This window comes from Ursus arctos, unplaced genomic scaffold, assembly GCF_023065955.2.
Source record: "Ursus arctos isolate Adak ecotype North America unplaced genomic scaffold, UrsArc2.0 scaffold_2, whole genome shotgun sequence".
NCBI classification, from domain to species: domain Eukaryota; kingdom Metazoa; phylum Chordata; class Mammalia; order Carnivora; family Ursidae; genus Ursus; species Ursus arctos.
Window position 1 is genome coordinate 97,780,424 of NW_026622874.1, and position 21,579 is coordinate 97,802,002.

Genomic DNA, 21,579 nt, shown 5'->3' on the forward strand with positions numbered 1-21,579 from the left:
CTTCATACTTGACTACTGGGAATGTAAAATGGTGTAGCTATGGAAAACAGTTTGGCAGTTCCTTATTAACTTAAACACAGAATTACTACATACCTTAGCAATTCCACCCGAGTACATACCCGAGAGACTTGAAAACAGGTATTCAAACAACAGCTTGTACATGAATGTTCACAGAAGCAATATTCACAATAGCCAAGAGTTGGAAACAACCCAAATGTCCACCAAATGGTGAAAGGATAAATAAAACGCAGTATGTCCACATAATGGAATATTTTTTGGCCATAAAAAGAAATAAAGTCCTGATTCATGCTACAACAGGGATGAATCTTAAAACATGATGCTGAATGAAGGAAGGAGCCACAAGGATCAGATGTTCTATGATTCCATCTGTATGAAGAGTCCAGAAGAGGCAAATCTATTAAGACAGAAAGCAGATTACTGGTTGCTCAGGACTAAGGAAAGTAGGTAGTGAGAGTAAAAAAATAAACGTACGGATTTCTGAGTTGACAACAATAGTCTAATAATTGACTATAGTAATGGTTGCACATATTTTTGAAAGCGCCAAAACCAGTTTTTTCCGTTTGAGTTTACAGACATACAGTATTGTACAAGTTAAGGTGTACTGAATAATGCTTTGACATACACGTATCGAGAGATGGTTACCACAATAAGCTGTCCGTCATCTCATGTATTCACAAAAACAGAAATTTTTAATCCTTGTGATGAGAACTTCTGGGATCTACTCTCTTATTAGCAACTTCCAAACACAAAATATAGCAATGTTAACCATACTCATCCTGTTGTATATTACAAGCCAGTGTTTGTTTATCTTATAACTAAAACTTTGTACCTTTTCATCACCTTCATTCAATTCCCAACCCCGATCTCCTGCCTCTAGTGACCACAAATCTGGTCTTGTTTTTGTATGAGGTTGGTTTTGGGGAGGGGGGTTGATTCCATATGGAAGTAAGATCATACAGTATTTGTCTTCCTCTAACTTATTTCTCTTAGCATAATGCCCTCAAGTTCCATCCATATAGTCACAAATACAGGATCCCCTTCCTTTTATGGCTGAATAGATTTCATTATGTAGGTGTGTGTGTGTGTGTGTGTGTGTGTGTGTACACACATTTTCTACATTCCTTCATTGATAAGACACTGAGGCCATAAAAACCACTGAATTTTATGTTCTAAAAGGGTAATATATATAGTAAATGAATTGTATCTTAATAAAGCTGTTGTAGAAAGAAAGGAAAAAGTGAAGGGAGGGAGGGAGGAAGAAAAAAAGGAAGGGAAGAGAAAAGAAAAGAAAAAACAATAGTGTACATACATATTAAGAACAAAAATGGATCAAAGAACTCAAATCTGAAGAGATTCTTGGCATTTTTCACAAAGGGATCTTGTGGGTTGTTGAGGGAATCAATGTTCACTCCAAATGATGTGCTGGTAATCACATCCATGCTGTAGGCCCCAAAGATGCTGTGAGAGAAACAAAGACATGGATAATTAAAACCAGCACCTCTTCAGTATCCTTATACAATACATGCAGCAAAAAGTGCACGTAGATTCTGATGTCCAGACAAGACAAGAGCCACACGTTCAGTACCAGCTGCTGGATCATCTGAAGAGTCTATATGCCATCACACTCCCTCATGAGGTGTTTATGAGATGCCACGATGCAGCTGGCCTTGTGCTAGGAGTTATGGGGACACTATGACAAGTTAAAACTACCTCTGAGCTCACGGAGCTCAGTCATGGAGGGATAGAGCCCAAAGCTGGACAAATTACAGTAGTGTGTTGTGAGTATGGGCAGTAGAAGGCGGAGAAGCACTGTGTCTGAGCAGGACAGATGGTGGACTAATTAACCCTTCCTCAGGGAGTCAAGAAAGGTGAAATTGATCTGGATCTTCTCTCACCACAGTATCTACACTCAGAGCTGATTCCTCTTCAGCACATGACAGAACACCAACACCCTGTTCTGTGCTGCCAGGAACACCATCCCTTCTCCACACCCCTGCTAAGTCTCCTGAAAGACCCACTCTTTCTCATCTCCAGTGATCTGAGATTACCCTGAGGACTCACTCATTTCTGGAAAATGTAAGAACTAAGAATGTTCCCAGAAAAAAAATAGTAGATCACTCCAAAATTGATTCATGGAAGCCCATAACTAAGTGATTATATGCCCCTAGTTTTCACAGGACAACCCAGTGTACACCTGTTATGCCTGCGTAATTAAAAAATACCCAAATTTAGACAACAAATGACACGGCCAGCCTACCCATACTCTGTGTAGTACACACTTTTGCTCTTTTGAGATTGAAGGAAGGAAAAGTCGCAGTAAAAGTTAATATTTAGCATTCTGCGAATATCCACAAAAAATCATGAAGTTTTTAAGTTGTTCCCATTCCACCTTGTAACTTTCCTGCCCCACCCACTGCCTGCCAATATGTACTAAGGACTTTCCCCTCTCACCATTGCGTACATTCTACTTTCAAAACTTTGGTACGATTCTGTTTCTTCTATTCAAGAATGTATTTTGGTCTTCCAGGATAACCAAAGTGACAATTAAGTAGATAATTTAATCCTCACTCCTGTAAGCAGGAGCCGATCCTTCCTCTCCTGGCTGCCCTGCCTTTTTAGGCGAGCTACCTTGTCTTGGCTGGCCCACTGGAGTTTAACACCACATGCGTACTTCAGCTTGTTCACTGGAGTAACTCAACAGTGGGAATCTGGCTCTGTGGCAGCAGCTGCAAAGTGTCGTGACAGAACAGGAATCCCAGCAGCTGCACTACTACTTACTCTTTCAAGTTGACAGGTTTGCCTTTCTCTGCCTCCTTCCTCAGGTTCCTCACCAACACATCTCCATACTGGCCAATGATGGGGAACATCTACACACAAAATACACCACCACCTGAAGTTAAATTGGAAAATCAAGTCCTAGAATGACCTGGCTTTTGCAAATACGGAGCAGTAAGGTACATTTTTTTTTAATTCAATTGCACTTAACATATAGTGCAATATTGATTTTTGGAGTAGAATGCAGTAATTCATCACTTGCATACAACACCCAGTGCTCATCATAACAAGTATCCTCTTCAGTAACTATCACCCATCTAGCCCATCTCCCACCCATCTCCCTCCATCAACCCTCAGTTTGTTCTCTGTCATTAAGAGTCACTTATGGCTTGTTTCCCTCTCTCCTTTTTTCCTCCCTTTTTCCCCTTCCCATACGTTCATCTGTTTTCTTTCTTAAATTCCACATATGAGTGAGATCCTTAAAAAAAAAAAAAAGATGTGGCAATAATACCCAATGGAATATTATTCAGCCTTCAAAAAGAATGAAATCTTGCCATTTGTGACAACATAGATGGAGCTAGAGTGTATTATGCTAAGCAAAATAAATCAGTCAGAGTAAGAGACACTTAATGACAAATCTTATCATGTCTTTTCTAGGACAGGAAGAGAAGAGACCATTTTTAGGAAGCCCAAATATAGCAGACTACTCCCTAGAAAAGGAATATATTCTTATTTTCTACCTGTCCCCAGATGTATTCCTTAACTTTTTAATTGAAATCCTCTTCTTTCTTACCTCTTTGATCTTTCCACTGGTGAAGGTTGGAGACAGCAATGTTCGTATTCTCTTCCATTCTTCATTGTCAGACAGAGAGATGGAATTTTTCATAAATCCCACTGGACCAAAAAACTAGAGTCAGAGAAAAACACATTTTGCCCTACGTGAGTTTTGGGGGTCTCAAAGTTTGTGGAAAATGTGTTCAATAGGTATGAACTACTCACCAAATATTTAGTGACGGCCTACTTAGTAGCAGGCCATATGCTAGCTGCTCAACAGGTATCTATCCCAAATGCCTAGCTTCCTGCAAGGCTGAAGGAGGCACTGAGCCACCTGATGTGCTTTCCAGCCTTTATATTCCATCTCCTTTCAATGTAAACACGGTATGGAATAATTTGGTAGAGAAATTACACCACTAGAGGAATACACACAGTTAACCCCTAGTACATTCTCTGTATGGTGACTAACATAACATAATAAAAAATTATTATAAAAAATAGAAAAAGAGATTTTTTCTTATTAATTAAAAAAAAAAACACAAAACACACATACACATGCAAAAAAAACAAAACACCTAGTACATTCTCCTCAGCTGTGCAGAGTAGAATTGGATTGGTGGAAGGCAGCCAGATAGCCTGGCAAACTGCATGTTGCCTCAGACCAGTTCTGTCTTTACATATATGTACAGCATGAGCATCTGGAAAAACAGATGTTTTGATACGCTGACTTTAAAAAAATATATTAGGAATGTTTTTAAAAAAAACATTAGGAATCTATTTGTTATTGTGAAGAAATGGTACAGTCACATGGAAACCTTTTCCCTGTTTCTCAGCTTGGGACTGGCCTATCAAGCTACTTAGCTCGAATCTTTCTTCCATCTTCCAAAACTCTTGCTGTGTTTTAAAGTGGGTATCTCCAATATGCATTCATGATAAAAACTCACAAACAAGGAACAGAAGGAACTTTCTCAACTTAATAAAGAGCATCTAAAAACCCTACCGCTAACATCACCTCAGTGAGGAAAGACTGATGTGGTATCACGAAGATGATGGAACAGGGCACTCCAGCCTCTGTCACCCCACAAAGAACATCAATTAGACAGCTATCCACAAACAAAAATAGGCCTAAGAGCTTAGGAGTTCATTTAAGAAGTTTCAACAACACAGTGGAGCAAAACTCTTGAGAATAACTGTACAAGAAAAGTCGGGAGATTAGCTTCGTTTTGCCTGCATCACCCCATGACCCAGGTTAGCACTGCTCAGCACCAAGAGGATACCCTCTGACCTGAGGTATTTCCTCTTCCTGGATAATGGACAGAAAGTTGAGCCACCATTAGCCCCACCCCTTCGGGGCATGGTACGAACAACCAACTTGGGATTCACCTCGCCCAGAGACTGGCATGGCTGACACATCTAGACACAGCCAGGAACAAAGAAGGGCAGGACTACCAGTATCAGCCACCTCTAAGAGTTTGCTGATAGTCTCATAGGTTTTCACATTCACAGACTCCAGCTGCCTGAGTCCAGCTCTGCTCCCTCTGCCCCTACTGGACTTGTCTCAGCCAGTGCCACTATCAGCACCCTGAGCCCTGGAAATTGCACCAGAAGCCAGCCCTGGCCTCTGTGACTGGGTATGTGTACAACACCAGCACAGATCCCAGCAGCTTCTCAGGTGCTTGAGGCCAGGCCTGACTCCTGTCACTGGCCTGCAATACCACATGACACCACAGCTAAACCCTGTACTTTGCCAGGCTGAACTCCGGTCACAAGCCCCAATGCCATGCGTGCAACAATGGCTAGCCCTGAAGCCACATGAATGTACATAGACAGCCCGGGCACTCAATGTGCCCACATTGTCCTTGGCCCCTGCTACGGGGCCTAGCCTTCATTTTGGACATGTGCCTCCCCTCAGTGCCCACAGATGAATGTGTGCATAGCACCAACTCTGGCCACCATTCTACCTGACCCAGTCCACTGACGCCATAACTGGAGGTACTACTGAAGACCCAAACAGCAACACAGCCACGACGAACCCTCCACAACTCTTGCTCCCATGGATCATGCAGTTGCTGATGCTGTGGCCCCCAACTGCCTGAGCCAACTGCACTTCTCTGCATTTGAAATCATGCAGCCAGAGACGGGAAAAAAAAAAATGAAAAGAACTTGGAAAAAAAGCCAACAGGACTTATAGGACACCATCAAGTGAAACAATATTCACATTTGGGGAGTCCTAGTAGGACAAAAGAGAAGTGGGCAGAATGCTTACTTAAAGGAACACTGGCTGAACACTTCCCAAACCTAGGGAAACATATGGAAATCTTGGGATATGAAGGTTAAAAGTCTTCAATCAGATTGAATCCCAAGAAGACTTCACCAAGACATGTTATAATAAAACTGTCAAAAATCAAAGAGAATCTTTTTTTTTTTTAAAGATTTTATTTATTTATTTGACAGAGAGAGAGACAGCCAGTGAGAGAGGGAACACAAGCAGGGGGAGTGGGAGAGGAAGCAGCAGGCTCCCAGCGGAGCAGGGAGCCCGACTGAAGGATTCGATCCCAGGGCCCTGGGATCACGCCCTGAGCCGAAGGCAGATGCTCAATGACTGAGCCACCTGCCCCGAAGCGCCTGCCCCAAAGACAGAGAAAACTGAAAGCAGCAAGAAAAAAGGAGCCCATCACATACAAGGGAACACCCATAAGGCTATTCAGTGGATTTATCAGCAGGAATCTTGAAAGCCAAAAGAGAGTGGGATAACATATTCGAAGTGGTAAAAGAAACAAACGACAACAAAAAAAACCAAAAAGCAAACATTAGTAACCACAAATAATTTACCTGGAAAAGCAGGTAATGAGGGAGAGAGTTTCCAGACAAACACAAGTGGAAAATTTCATCACCACTAAAGCTGCCTTACAAGAAATACTAAAGCAGTTCTTCAAGGTGAAAAGAGAGGACACTTACTAGTAACATGAAATCATATGAAAGTACAAAATTCACTGGTAAATAAAAATAAATACTCAAATTCAGAATACAGTAATATTGTAATGGTGATACGCAAATCACTTATAACTCAACTGTAAAGCATAAAACAATTTAAAATACCTATAACTCTAAGAATTTGTTTATGGATACACAATATAAATATATGTAAATTGTGAATTCAAATACATAAAATGGAGGGGGAGTAAAAGCACTGAGGTTTTGAATGAGAACAGAGTTAAGTTCTTATGAGCTCAAAGTAGACTGCTATATCTATAAGACTATAAAAAGTTTTATGTAAGCCTCCTGGTAACTGCAAAGCACAAACCTAGAGTAGATATGGAAAAGACAAAAACAAAGGAATGAAAGCATTCCCCCATTAAAAAAACCCATGAAGTCACAAAGAAGACAGAAAGAAGGAACAAGGGATCTACGAAAACCTTGGACTAATGAAAGACAATAGTAAATCCTTACCTATCCATATATACTCTAATGTAAGTGGACAGATGAATGCATGAAGAAAATGGAGCATCCTTCAGCCTTAAAAAGAAAGAAATCCTGTGCTCTCCAAAAAACAAGGACAAACCTGGAGGACAACAGGCTAATAGGTCAACTGAACCAGACACAGAAGGACAGATAGATACGGTATGATCTCACTTATAAGTGAAATCTAAAAACAAAATCAGGGGCGCCTGGGTAGCTCAGCTGGCTAAGCATCTGCCTTTGGCTCAGGTCATGATCCTCGGTGGGGTCCTGTGATCAAGCCCCGTATCTGGCTTCCTGCTCCGTGGGGAGCCTGCTTCTCCCTCTCTCTCTCTGCCCCTCACCCTGCTTGCGTCAAATAAATAAAATCTTTCAAAAAAATTAAAAAATAAAAGTAAAAAAATAAAAAATAAAATCAAGCTCAGTCACAAAGGGTAGAATGATAGTTATGAGAACCTGGAGAGAAGGGTGAAGGGCAGATGTTAATCCAATGGTACAAACTTTTGGTTATAAGATGAATCAGATCTGAAGACTAAATGTACTGCATGGCGATTATAGTTAATACTGAGCTGTACAACATGGACGGCACTGGAGGAGATAATGCTTAGTGAAATAAGTCAAGCAGAGAAAGACAACTATCATATGATTTCTCTCATCTATGGAACATAAGAACTAGAATGATCAGTAGGGGAAGAAAGGGATAAAGAAAGGGGGGGGTAATCAGAAGGGGGAATGAAACATGAGAGACTATGGACTATGAGAAACAAACTGAGGGCTACAGAGGGGAGGGGGGTGGGGGAATGGGATAGACCGGTGATGGGTAGTAAGGAGGGCACATATTGCATGGTGCACTGGGTGTTATACACAACTAATGAATCATCGAGCCTTACATCGAAAACCGGGGATGTACTGTATGGTGACTAACATAATATAATAAAAAATCATTATTAATAAAAAAAAAATACTGAGCTGTATACTTGAATTTGCTAAAAAAGTAAATCTTACATATTCTTACCACACACGCCAGCGTAAAGGTAACTCTGCGTGTTAACGGTTGTGTTAATTCATGTGTGTTCATCATTTCAAAATGTATTTACATACATTACAACATCACATTGTGCACCTTAAAAGTATACACTTTTAGTTGTGATAAATAAACAAAAAAAAATTTTTTTTTTAAAGATTTTGTTTTTATTTATTCGACAGAGATAGAGACAGCCAGCGAGAGAGGGAACATAAGCAGGGGGAGTGGGAGAGGAAGAAGCAGGCTCCCAGCGGAGGAGCCGGATGTGGGGCTCGATCCCACAACACCGGGATCACGCCCTGAGCCGAAGGCAGACGCTCAACCGCTGTGCCACCCAGGTGCCCAAAAACAAAAAATTTTTTAATTGGTGAAAGACTGAATGCTTCCCCCTAATACCAGGAAAAAGACAAAATGTCCCCGCTCACCACTCTTATTTAATATCTCACTAGAAATCCTAGGTAGTGCAACAGGCAAAACAAAGAAAAAAAGGTATAGAGAATGGAAAGATAAAAATCGAAGTCATCCTATTTCAGGTGACATTAACTGTCAACGTAGAAAATCTTAAGGAACATAAAAAAGAACACCTCTGCATCTAATAAATGAGCTGAGCTAGTTGTAGAAAACAAGATCAACACACAAAAATCAACCACAATGACTGTGTCAAAACACGTTAAAAACATAGTAACAATTATAATCACTCAAAGAAGGTGGAATACTTTAGGTGCTCATTTAACAAAATATGGATGAGATCTCTATGCAGAGAACTAAATGTTGGTGAAAAGAATCGGAGAAAACCTAAATAAATCAACGAACATACTGCATTCATGCCCTGAAAGATAGGACTTAGTAAAGATATAGATTTCCCCCAAATTGATCTATGGGTTTAAGTCAATTCTTATTTCAGCAAATTGTTTGTAAACACAGATAAGCTGATTCTAAATTTGTACAGGAAGGCAAAGGAGCTAGAATAGCTACACCATTCAAACAAAAATAAAATGGGAGGAATCACTGTTGACGATGCTGAGACTTACTATGTGGCTACAGTAATCAAGAGAGCCTGGCTTTGGTAGAAGGCGAGATACAGAGATCAACGAACAGAACAGAGAATGAGAAACAGACACTCACAAAGAGGTTCAACTCAATTTTGATACTGGTACAAAACCAATTCAGTGGGGGAAGTATAGCCTTTTCACACATTGTGCTGGAGCAATTAGACATCCATAGGCCAAAAACAAAGATCTTTTTTTTTTTAATAATAACTTTTTATTATGTTATGTTAGTCACCATACAGTATATCCTTACTTTTTGATGTAATGTTCCATGATTCATTATTTGTGTATAACACCCAGTGCACCATGCAATACGTGCCCTCCTTACTACCCATCACCAGCCTATCCCAATCCCCCACCCCCCCTCCCTTCTGAAGCCCTCAGTTTGTTTCCCAGAGTCCATAGTCTCTCATGGTTCATTCCCCCTTCTGTTTACCCCCCCTTTATTCTTCCCTTCCTTCTCCTACTGGTCTTCCTATTTCTTATGTTCCATAAATGAGTGAAACCATATGATAATTGTCTTTCTCTGCTTGACTTATTTCACTTAGCATAATCTCCTCCAGTCCTGTCCATGTTGCTGCAAATGTTGGGTAATCGTTCTTTCTGATGGCTGAGTAATATTCCATCAAAAACAAAGATCTTTGACCTAAACTTCACACCTCACAAATAACAGGACTCTTAACTATAGGGAACAAACTGAGGGTTGCTGGAGGGAAGGTGGGTGGAGGGATGGGGTAACTGGGTGACGGGCACTAAGGAGGGCACTTGATGTATTGAGCACTGGGTGTTATATGCAACTGATCAATCACTAAGCTCTACCTCTGAAACTAATAAAATACTACAATAATAACAATATGTTAATTGAATTTAAATATAAATAAAATTTTAAAAAATTATAACATAAAATGCATCACAGATTTACATGTAAAACAAAACTATATAAGATTTACATTATAAATGTAAAACATAGAAGTATGTAAGACAATATATTAAATATAAAACCTAAGAGTAAATACTTGGAGAAAATCTTGGGACTTAGGGCTAGGTAAAGAGTCTTCAACTTGATGCCAAACTCAACCCATGAAAGGAAAAAAGGATAAACTGACCTTATCAAAATTAAAAAAAAAAACACAAAAAACTTTGTTCTGCTGAAGACCCTGAGACAATGAAGAGACAAGCTACACACTGTGCCTATAAAAGATTAGTAAGAGAGAGACTTTTGGTGATGGAACAGCTCTCTAATGTGACTGGGGTGGTGGATACACAAATCTACATGTCAGATAAATATTCAGAGAGCAACACACACACACACACACACACACGTAAGTGCACATAAAACTGTTGAAATCTGAATAAGCTCTATGGCTAGAACCAATGTCAGTTTCCATTTCCATACTGTATTATAGTTATGCAGGATATTACCATAGGGGAAACAGCCTGAAGACCACAGGACATGGGACCTCCCAAGACGACTTCCTATGAATCTATAATTATTTCAAAATAAAGCTTTATAAATAAATAAATAAATCTGTGAATTAAAACTAAACCGATGCCTACCCGCCGGTTTGTGAAGACAGAGTAACATTCTTTCACTAGTACTGTTCTGATCATCTCTGGATCCGTGATAGCCAACACAGGCTGTCGCCCATCATAAAACCTGTGTGGGGAAAACAGAGCCGATTACATTTAACACGACAGTTTGTGTAGCTGCAGCCACGCCTGGAAGTCCAGACTTGTATCTTGACATTACATAATCCAAACTCTGACATCATGATTAGAAGTAACATTAGAACATTTGTTAACTCTAGTACATGGGTATTTCTGGGACCATTCACCATAATTTTTTGCATGTTTAGAATATGTCAAATATCTTAGAAGTATTTCAAACATTTCAAATAATTTATATATATTATCCAAAAGATAGTTGGGTTAGTAAATAACTGAAGGCAAGTAAATTATCTAGGAAGAAAAATTGAGAAAGTCTACCCATCAGACAAGAAAAACTGTAATTTTAAAGAAATATCAAACACATGGAAGATATAATAGAATATTAGATGAAAATTGTAGATACACTGATCACAAATATATAAGATTTATCTGCAAATGACAAAATCCTGGAATGCTCAAAAAGTGATGGTAGGATTATGAATGATTTCTTTGCCCTATTTTCTAAAATTCCTTCCTAGTTTATAACGTTGTTTTTTTTTATAATAATATTTTATTATGTTAGTCACCATACAGTACATCCCCGGTTTCTGATGTAAAGTTCGATGATTCATTAGTTGCGTATAACACCCAGTGCACCATGCAATATGTGCCCTCCTTACTACCCATCACCAGTCCATCCCATTCCCCCACCCCCCTCCCCTCTGAAGCCCTGTTTGTTTCTCATAGTCCATAGTCTCTTATGTTTCATTCCCCCTTCTGATTACCCCCCTTTCTTTATCCCTTTCTTCTCCTACTGATCTTCCGACTTCTTATGTTCCATAGATGAGAGAAAGAAAATATTATTTTAACTATTAAAGAGAGGTCCTTGGTAACATCAAAGTCAAAAAAATTTGAAACAAAAGGACAAAGAGAATAAAGAAATAGAGAAGACATGCATAATTCATTTTCAAAATATTTTCTTTTTATTACTTGTATTTTTCTTGTATGCGGGTCCCAAGTGTGAGTCCCTTGGGCTCTATGTAGGTGACATCCCGGAGCAGCAGGGCAAGCCCACTTTTGACACATGTCTCACACAAAGCTGACTCTTTCTGTATGATCCATCCCTATCTAGCCTGACCTCCTGACTGTCAATATGCCTGTGAAAGGCAAGGGGCAACGGGCATGAGGTTTATTTTAAGCTTAATTACACCATCCTCCGGCATTTTGTTTTCCAGTATAAATCATTTGCATTTGCCAGAACAAAATGGAAGATTTTCCACAAGTCTCCTATTCTTTCTTTGATGTCACAGAGGACTTTCAAATGGCTTTGTGATCACATCTAAAAATGACTGAGAACCACTGTACTAAATACTGCCCATGTCCGAAAAGTAGAGATCTGTGTTCTTTCTATGCCATCATGTTGCTTATGGGCCACGCCAACTCAGCAGGACCCTGTGGTGCCTGAGGACTTGATGAAAGAAGATAAAGAGATGCACGAAGGTACAACACGGGCTGTAAGCATCCCAGCACCACCCTACACCTCCCCCTCTACGTCACCAAACCTCCAGCCACTCTGAATGGGAGCATCCACTGCAAGCAGCAGAGGCCACTCTACAAAATCACCAAGTCTATCAGCGCACCAAGAAGCACCGCGGTTTAGAAATATTCTACATCTCTTCAAGTCTGTAAAGAAACACTTGTATACGCCTGCATTGAAAGACTAGACTTGGCCTCATATAAAAAACAAAACAAGCTCCACACTTGCAGAGAAAGAAAAAACTGAGCAGAAATGGCTTCCCATTCTGTTTACTGACATCCCCACAGCCCACCTTTAAAAAGGACATATTTAATCCAAAATTTAAACACGGGATCTCTGGCTTTTAACGAAAAGTGAATCCTGTGGGCAAGAGGTAATAAGATGCACTTATGGCCACATATTAGAAAGGGTTGAAATAATGTATTTTTGCATTTAAAGGGGACATAAGGAGAGAAATGGAGAAGAGGGTAATCACAAGACAGGGTAGACAGCGATGCTAGGAGTCCCTGGTCACCAATGTTTGGAGATCACTGATGATCTGCAGCTCTCCAGGCCCGATCACATTTAGATCCGTACACCTGGTGATACATGGGATCCCAGGAAGAAGAGAGTCCGGAAGCTTTACTACAGTGGGCTTCATCCCAAGGGGCTCTCGACTGAGACTGTCTCCGTGGCTGGGAGCCTCAGCATAACCAGCCTATCCAATGGAAGTTTCCGGAATACTCACCCCCAAAATCTTCCATATTTCTTAAAACATTTCTTGTCAATATTCCAAAAGCCCTGCAAGAAGAAACAAAACACATTACTAATCTAAATGTACTGAGCTGTACATTTACTGGGGACAAAAATAACTCAGATCTCATTAAATGTGGCTTACTACCTCTCGCTGGCAGTTAGAGGGAAGTTCTTGCTTACAGGCATCTCATCGGAAAGGAGAGAAAGTAGAAGAGATATTGAAACAGATAATTTCAAGTCCCTCTTGAATTCTCTCCAAGTATTATAGATACTAAACATCTTACCCTGCTTGTGAGGACTGCATAACCCCTTTCTTTCTGACATGTTTGGCTTGTGCTGTCTCTAAATCTCAGAACCCTCTGAATTATTACCTCCACGGCCATGTGGGAAAACTGGAGGTGAGGGAAAGTCAGCGTGGCCTGCACACTCTGAACCCCCCATTACCACCTGCTCGTTGATCTCATGAGCTCTACTAGAATTCCAGGGGATTTAGGAAATTAAAGACACCAGGGATCTCTTTCAGTCTAGCAGATTTACAGAAGTCTGAGACACGTTTCTTAAGTGAGAAAAGTGAGTGATGAATGAATGAATGAATGAATGACAAGGTGGACTCGCCTTCCAGTCATCCACCTCAACACGGAAAAGAGGGGACGGTGCCACCACTCCACAAAGGATAGAGCAAGTTAACACACTTCCTCGTGTCCACAACAGCCAAACTGTGGAAGGAACTGAGATGCCCTTCAACACATGAATGGATAAAAAAAAGATGTGGTTCATATATACGATGGAATATTCCTCAGCCACCAGAAAGCATAAATACCCACCATTTGCATCGACATGGATGAACTGGAGGGGATTATGCTAAGTGAAATAAGTCAAGCAAATAAAGACAATTATCATATGGTTTCACTCATATGTGGAACATAAGGAATAGCGTGGAGGACCACAGGGAAGGGAGGGAAAACTGAATGGGAAGAAATTAGAGAGGGAGAGAAACGATGAGAGACTCTGGACTCCGGGAACCAAACTGAGGGTTACAGAAGGGAGGGGGGTGGGGGGATGGGGTAACTGGGTGATGGGTATTGAAGAGGGCACATGTGATGAGCACTGGGTGTTATATGCAACTAATGAATCACTGAATGCTACATCAAAAACTAATGATGTACTATATGTTGGCCAACTGAATGTAATAACAAAAAAAATAATAATAAAACTAAATAAAAATAAATAAATAAAACACTTGCTCTGTGTTTTCACTGTCACTTAAAAGAAAAACAACAAAACCTCCTGTTGCTAAGTTTTGCTGTGATATTTGATGTTTTAGCTACACAAAGGAAGGTCTCAGAAATGTAGGTCTTGGGTGCGTTACTAAGTAGCTGATCTGGGAAAAGTGGAAAGGAAATTGTTGTTTTGGAGGGAAAAGGTCCAGGAGTTCTTAGGCAGTACTGGGCAAGCAAGCCTCAGCAGGGAGCAGTGGGATCTGAGAAACAAGCCTCAGGTCTGGGGGAAAGGAACTCCACAGCAGAGAGCAGCCTGCATGTGAGACTGCCTGCTGGCCTTCCGGACGTGAGCTCCTAACCTTCTGTTCAGAGGCCCAGCCTTGGGTGAGGTATCAGACCTGGACTAGCCACAAAGCCTACACCAACGTTCGGTTTGTGTGTCAGATAGTACATTCCACTGAGTTACATTAACTTCTTAATAATTTCATCAAAGTGTCTCTTTTCTAGTGGTTTTATATGAGCAGTTCTATTTTTGTGTGCAAAACACACACACACACACACACACACACACACATTGTTCAAAAGTTAAAATCTGAAGTCAACAGACAAGCACCATCTACTCTCAGTTATACTCCCTCCCTGCTCAACTCACCCAGCAGATGCCTCCTTTGAAGATAGAAAAGTAGAGTAGAGAGCTCCGGTTCAACGGCGCAAATCCCAAAAGATGTCACAGGTGACAAAGAAAGACTTAGAGCCATGGAAATAACTGCAGGGGGTCGGTCAGTTCTTGAGGGAATTCAAGTATGTACAAATTCCCAAAAAATGAATCTTGGGCTGCCCAATAATCTGAAGTTCCAGAGCTATCCAGAAAATGAAAAAGCTATCTAGAGATTGTGCTATGAAGTTAAAAGTCTGACTCAAGGGTACACAGCTTAATGGACCACTAGCGTGGACCCCCTTGATGCTCTTCTCCTAATATCAAATACGATGATGCTTTCCTGGGAATCTGCACCTTCCAGAAACAAAAGCCTCTTCAGGACCCTCACAAGCTAGAACATCAAGTCCTGTGCTGAATCAGTCAGAGAGCTGGGCTGCCTGCTGAGGCAAACCCCTGAGGCTCCTAACAGCAGACAAGAGAGCCCTGGGGTAGACCTGGCCATGTGCTGGGTGGGGCCTGTGTCACCATTTCTGCAAAGTCTGGAACCTAAGCACCTCCTCCTGAGAAGGAGCATATTCACTATGGAATTAAGCTGGGATTAGCAAATATAAGATGCAAAAGAGGGAGCTCAAACAACACTTACCTTACGGTAGTCCAGAATATTTCCCACGAAAGGCAGAGGTGTTGGCCCAGGAATTCCCAGCTTCTTAAAAAGTCCATGTGTGGAGGTCCCGTATCTATAAAGTGAAAGAGAAAGCCAGGTCACAGGGATGGTGGGATAGGTGCTGGGGCTGGTCAGTCACTGATGCAGAAGGGGAACAGGCAAGGGGGGGGGGGAGGTAACATGTAGGCAAGAAATAATAGCAGCAATTTCAACGGCAATAATTACATTCACTCATCATCTGCTTTACCACCTCCACTGTGAGGCCCACAAAAAGTAAGGATGATTAGCTAAGAGCAGCAAAAAATGTCATGGTCTCAATCCTAGAACGAATACCTGAGAAATGTATCCACACTTGAGAGCACCTGAAAATTTCATGCCAATTTCTTCCAGGAAATTCACTCATGCCTATTTAGTAAATGACTCTTCATGATTTTGGAGATTCTCATTCTAGGTGGAAAGGGGAAAAATTCTTTCTCTCCTCCAATGATGAGATTTTGCTTAATTGTACCCACTCAATAGCTGAGGGTTATTGAGAGCCTACCATGAAAATGTTCTTACAGTGTCCTCAGAGGTTTTCCTTCCTTGTAGGCCCTGTCGCTGTTTGGGATCTGGTCCTTCTTAAATCTATCTTCATACAGAGGCTCTGAGCAACCACAATACTGTGTCCAAGGCTCCACTAGCTCATAGAAAAGTGAGTTGCTTTCAGCTCCACCTGTCTCTGTTGTCAGGCACTCTGGTTCTCTCGAGCTGCAGAGCAGGGGGACTGACCCACATGTGCCCTTAACGGTACCATATTAAGGAATCGGTGACTAAACAATCCATTTCCAGACCACTCTTCCCTGTGTGACATCTGTTCTTCCAACCTGTGATACTCATGTGCTCAACACACTGCCAGGCACACTCACTGTTTTCAAGATGGTCACTCAGAAAGCTGTCAGGTTATTGACGCTGTGCATCAACTGTCTCAGGAACCCATTATGGATGGTGCCCCCTATGACAGAACTGCCTGTAATTCATCTTTCATGAGATTAATGAGGAATCTCACAACTTGGTGTTCTGGATCTTTGCAAGCCGTCCTCTTGGGTGTTTCTGAGAGATGGTGAGTGGAGGAAGAAGAGAGGCTGAGGGAAAGGCTGCCCAAAACCATTTTAACCGTGAACCTGCCAGGTCTACAAGACTAACCCCAGAGTGGCAAATTAGGAAAGTATGGTGGAAAAGGAGGCTAGGTAGAAATGGTTCAACAAGCCCTGTAGGTGCTTTTAGCTAACGGATAGGGGGCCTTCCAAAGTTCAGATACCTCCAATTGACAGCAGAGTACGTGTTGCAAAACATAAAATGAGTAAAAATGTTCCACAGAGTTGAATTAAGACTTTGTTTCCTCCTTTTTGGAGGTTAGCCTTTTGGCGGTACAGGTTCCAAATATTCTGCAGAAATCCAGCAAATCTTATATTATGTAATCAAATAAACCCACAGAATTGCATGAAAGGACATGTGCTTGAGGGACCAGCAGAGGGACCACAGCCGGGCCCCGTTGGGTGTTTGGTACTTCCTCCAAAACAGTTCATGGATGCATATGCACCAACGGCCAGAAGTAGGGGTGGCCTCAGTCCCACTTCCGTTCCTTTTTTCCATCACCACCACAACAAACCGATTTCTGCTTCTGAACGTTCAATGTGCTCCATGAACTCCCAAGTGAGGCCAAGCAAGTGAGTAAACGTGTCAGCAACACTGGTGCCAAGGAAAGATCTGGTTTAGAGTCTAAACTCACATGGCTCCGTAAGAAGGCAGAGCGTGGGCTGGTTGAATTTTTCTGATTCTTTCCAGCTTCCCTCTTCTTGGTAAAGTCATGCTGCTGTTAGTACAACTGAAGGGGCTAACAATGAAGCCACTCATTTTTACTGCCTTTACATTGTGTTGCACGCAGAGGGCACCGCCTACAGCTACTGACTCTTGGCTACACCAGCGTCTTCTCGGTCTACACGATTGTTTGCCTGGTGGGGACAGTATCCAGTGACAGCCCCACTGCTGGACAGACCACGCAATGTGATTTACACAGTGGTCCTGTCCCCCGGCTTCTAGCAGATGAGATACTAACGCTGCAGTTCCGTGATGACCTCCTTGGGACCAGGATCAAGGAGTTTCTCTGGGAGGTCTGCTCTGAGGGAGGAACAGTCTCCCACTCCATCCCCGAGTCCTATCTGGATGCCTCTCACATCAGTACTGCCTCAGTCTCACTATGTGCCTGTGCTGAGAGGTTAAAATAACCTGCTGGACCCATGTACTTAAAAATATACAATCTATGTCATAGAAGGATGCATGTAGACACTAAATTAATATTCTCAACATTATTCTAGAAGGCTGAGGTTATCCATGTACCGTTACTGTCAAAAAGGCCGACAGCCCTCTTTTATCCTTCGGAAGAACATGCTGGAAATAGTCTTATCTCAGCAAAAAATCTATTATTAAAAACAATGAAATTAAACCACATCAATTAATCTTAAATGTCATCACACAAAAAATATGTTTCCACAATACCTGTCATTCCAACTTCTAACCTCCTGAACTGTAAGAGAATAAATCAGTGTTGTTGTTGTTGTTGCTTTTAAAAGACTCTTAATTAATATAATAGGGGAAGATAAGGAGAGAAAACTGTGATGGGCAGTAAATCTTAAAATGTGTATTGTTAAACCCAAATAAACAATGTTAGATTTTATGGGGAAAAAAATGAAAATGAGTTTTCCATATTCTATGTTCATGTCCTCATGATTTCTTAAAGAAAGTGAAATTGACACAGAAGTTAAATGTGATGGAGGGTCCATCCCTACCTCTGCTGTGAAACTAAGTCCTTTCCCATCCTGTTCCATGATGCCGGGAATCCCACCACTGAAAGGAATTCCTCTGCTAGATGTTTTAATTCCTCCTCCTGTACTGTCACATAAAGGGAAAAACAATACTTAAAATCCACGTTGGCTTTCAGGGCCTGCCTTTGCAGGCTGCTAGCAGATTTCGTATTGGGGGGTAGGGGGAAGAAATCCCTATACTGACGCTAACCATCACAGAGACTGGGAGGAAAAGGTGAAATGAATAAAATCTGAAGCTTTCTGCCAAGTCTCCTCAGTTTGAAAGATGCTCACTTAAGGGTAAGGTGTTCTGCATATTACAGGGTGGGGGATGGCCCGGACAGGGGCGCAGAAAAGAGGGAAGAGCCAGTCAGAACAGGAAGATGAGGCATCTCCAGCCCCCTTGGAAGTCTGGGTGCACCAGGTGTCTTGTGTACATGGGAACTGGCCGTGGAAGGAAGGGAGCAGGACCACTTGAGTAACACAGGCTCAATCCTTCTACACGTCTCCTGCAGCAGATGCAGACCAGAAAGTGAACATAATGAGACAAAGACGCAACCCAGTCCCTCAGCTACTAGAATCCCCATGGCTTGGGAAGGTGGTGAGGACCCCAGAGCACCGAGGCCTGTTGATTTTACTCTGCCTCTGCTGAATTCTGCTTGATTAGTCTAGGTCCCAGGTGGTGGCAATCAGATCATCCCTAGGAGCAAATAATGTCACTCAATCCTGCTAGCTACAGAAAAGGGACTGGAGGATGGAGTTACTTCTTCGGCAGATCTGGTGAGGTCAATAACAACCCTTTACGTGTTCCTAGCGTGTTTGAAGCACCCAACACTTAAGCAACGTCCCCTCTGTTAACTCTTTTGATCCTCAAAACAGACAAGGAAAAGGGGGTGGGTGCTGATTAGCAACCCAAGTCCAGGGTTCCAGAGGCAATGAGTCTGAACAGTTACTCACAGATAGAGGAGCACCAGGCTGGTAGCCAGGAGGAGCCAGGTTTCCGTGGAAAAGCTTGGAATCAGGTCCATGGCCACTTTCTCCCTGTGAATCTCCTCTACTGTTGTTCAGCAGTGTGTGCTGGTCCTTGCTGGCCTGTGTGGGCGGAGCTTCCCTTCCCACCAGTGGTGATTCAGTGAGGCTGGGATGTATATACAGAAAAGGGGGTGGGGGGCGCCTGGGTGGCTCAGTCATTAAGCGTCTGCCTTTTGCTCAGGGCCTGATCCCAGGGTCCTGGGATCGAGCCCTGCATTGGGCTCCCTGCTCTGTGGGGAGCCTGCTTCTTCCTCTCCCACTCCCCCTGCTTGTGTTCCCTCTCTCGCTGGCTGTCTCTCTCTCTGTCAAATAAATAAATAAAAATCTTTAAAAAAGAAAAGAAAAGAAAAGGAAAGGGGGTGGGGCTGGACTGCAGTCACTAGCAGGTGCCCCCCAGCCAGGAATGCTGGCAAAACATTGTGGACACTCCCAGATGGACCTTTGAGTTCATATTCTGTCCAAAATCAATAAACAACTCGGTCGGTGTTATCGGTAATCTCAAAGGTTACAGAACCTCAGGTAAACTCACTTTCCTCAAGTCTCTAAGTTGCCCTTGTCACCATGGCTGCCTCTATCTTTAAATACGTGAAATCCTTCAAACAAGCTCGGTCTGCACGTCTTTACCCATGAAGCTTCCTCTGCCTAGAAATGCCCCCTGTGCCCCTTAGAAGGAACCTACTCATCCTTCAAACTGAGCTCTGACAGAATCCCCTGTGTTAGGGTCTTCCCTCACCAGCCTCCTTGAACACCTATAACCAACCACTTCCTCCTCTGGGAAATTTCTGTCCCCCCAGCACTAGTTCTATTATTGTCCTCTCCACCCTCTAGCCCCATTGTTGGTCTCCACACCTATTAGCCTGAGATAGCGAGCTTCTCCAGGGTGCAGTCTGAGTACTTGTCAACATTCTGTTCCTAGTCCCTAGCAATGCGCTGTATCCTCAGTGGGCATCCAGCAAGTTTAGTGCATTTGACTTTTGGAAGTGAAATTGCTGGGCTTCTTGTGTGCCCTTTCCGTGGAACTTTTGGACCATGCCACATACCCGCCTCTGACCCGCGTTCTGTGTCTGCATGCCCTGAGAAACTGTGGATTATGTAGCATACCTCTGTAATCTCTGGGACGACGGAGGTATTAAGAGAGAAGGAGCTCTATGCTTGAGGAGCAACAGTGGAAAGACAGGAAGCTGGTATAAGCAAACACCAAGTGAGATTGAAGTCTTCTGTGCTCTGCAATACTGATATTCAATGTTTGCCTGTCCCTGACAAGGGTAACTACGTAGATAGTGAGACCCAGGCTACACAGCAAACTGGTTAAAATTCTGTTCCTATCTACATAGCAACCTGCAGAGCAGCCTCGTCATGGATCTTCCACAAAGGTCCACCTTATCTCAGAAGGGAAGACAGATGTTAATCAAGATGATACTAAGGGTATTGTTGGGCAGGGTCTCCCTCCCTATGTTCCCCAGCAGAGAGCTTACAGAGAATATGTGCAAACAAGGAAAGATGTGTGACATCTGATCATTGTTTTTGAGAGAGAGGGAGTGAGCATGAGTGGGGTGAGAGGCAGAGGGAGAGATTCTTGAAGCAGACTCCCTGCTGAGTTAAGAGCCCAATGTGTGGCTGGACTTCAGCCAAAACCAAGAGTCAGTTGCTCAACCCACTGAGCCATCCAGGCCGTCTCATCTGGTAATTCTTGACAACTTAATTCTGTCACCTAAACACAAAGCCTTTCTTATTTTACTTGAAACTAAGCCTCTATAGCAACTCATATGCTTTCATCCTTCTCTAATATGCAAACTTATCTATGATGATTTCATAAGTAAGCCTAATATGAGCATCTGCTGCTCTGTTCACCTCATGGCCTGCTCCAGCTGGTTGCAATCTATCCTGATAGGGATAGGCTCGTCATTACCGGGGACTAAAATGCAGCCAGCACTGAACCAATGCAAATGACCTGCCTGCAAAGGGACACAACAGAAGTGTGAGCTTTGTGCCCCATCCTTCCCCGGAAGGGAACACCTGATATGATGGGACTCACAACCTCAGAGTTGTACAGAATGCATGAAGAAAGACACCGTGTGCCAGAAGAACACCTCGCACACCCCGTGGCTCTCATCTACTCCTTCCTGTACTATCCTCATCATGAA

General features: G+C 42.4%; 1 protein-coding gene across 2 annotated transcripts in view; it reads right to left on the reverse strand.

Moving 5' to 3' along the window:
- Positions 1–19,860, reverse strand: part of LOC113267901 (cytochrome P450 3A12-like) — a 41,484-nt gene extending 21,624 nt beyond the window's left edge. The window contains exons 1-7 of one of the 2 annotated variants that reach the window (XM_026516220.4): positions 19,361–19,860; positions 15,543–15,636; positions 13,014–13,066; positions 10,660–10,759; positions 3,590–3,703; positions 2,800–2,888; positions 1,331–1,479 (exon numbers count right to left, since the gene is read on the reverse strand). In XM_026516220.4, coding sequence (XP_026372005.1) covers positions 1,331–1,479; positions 2,800–2,888; positions 3,590–3,703; positions 10,660–10,759; positions 13,014–13,066; positions 15,543–15,636; positions 19,361–19,431 — 670 coding nt within the window. In that variant the 5' untranslated portion in view covers positions 19,432–19,860. Of the gene's footprint in view, positions 1–1,330; positions 1,480–2,799; positions 2,889–3,589; positions 3,704–10,659; positions 10,760–13,013; positions 13,067–15,542; positions 15,637–18,388; positions 18,491–19,360 lie in introns of those variants that run through there. The other variant, XM_057315222.1, reaches the window with a different exon arrangement.
- Between the last annotated feature and the right edge of the window lie 1,719 nt (positions 19,861–21,579).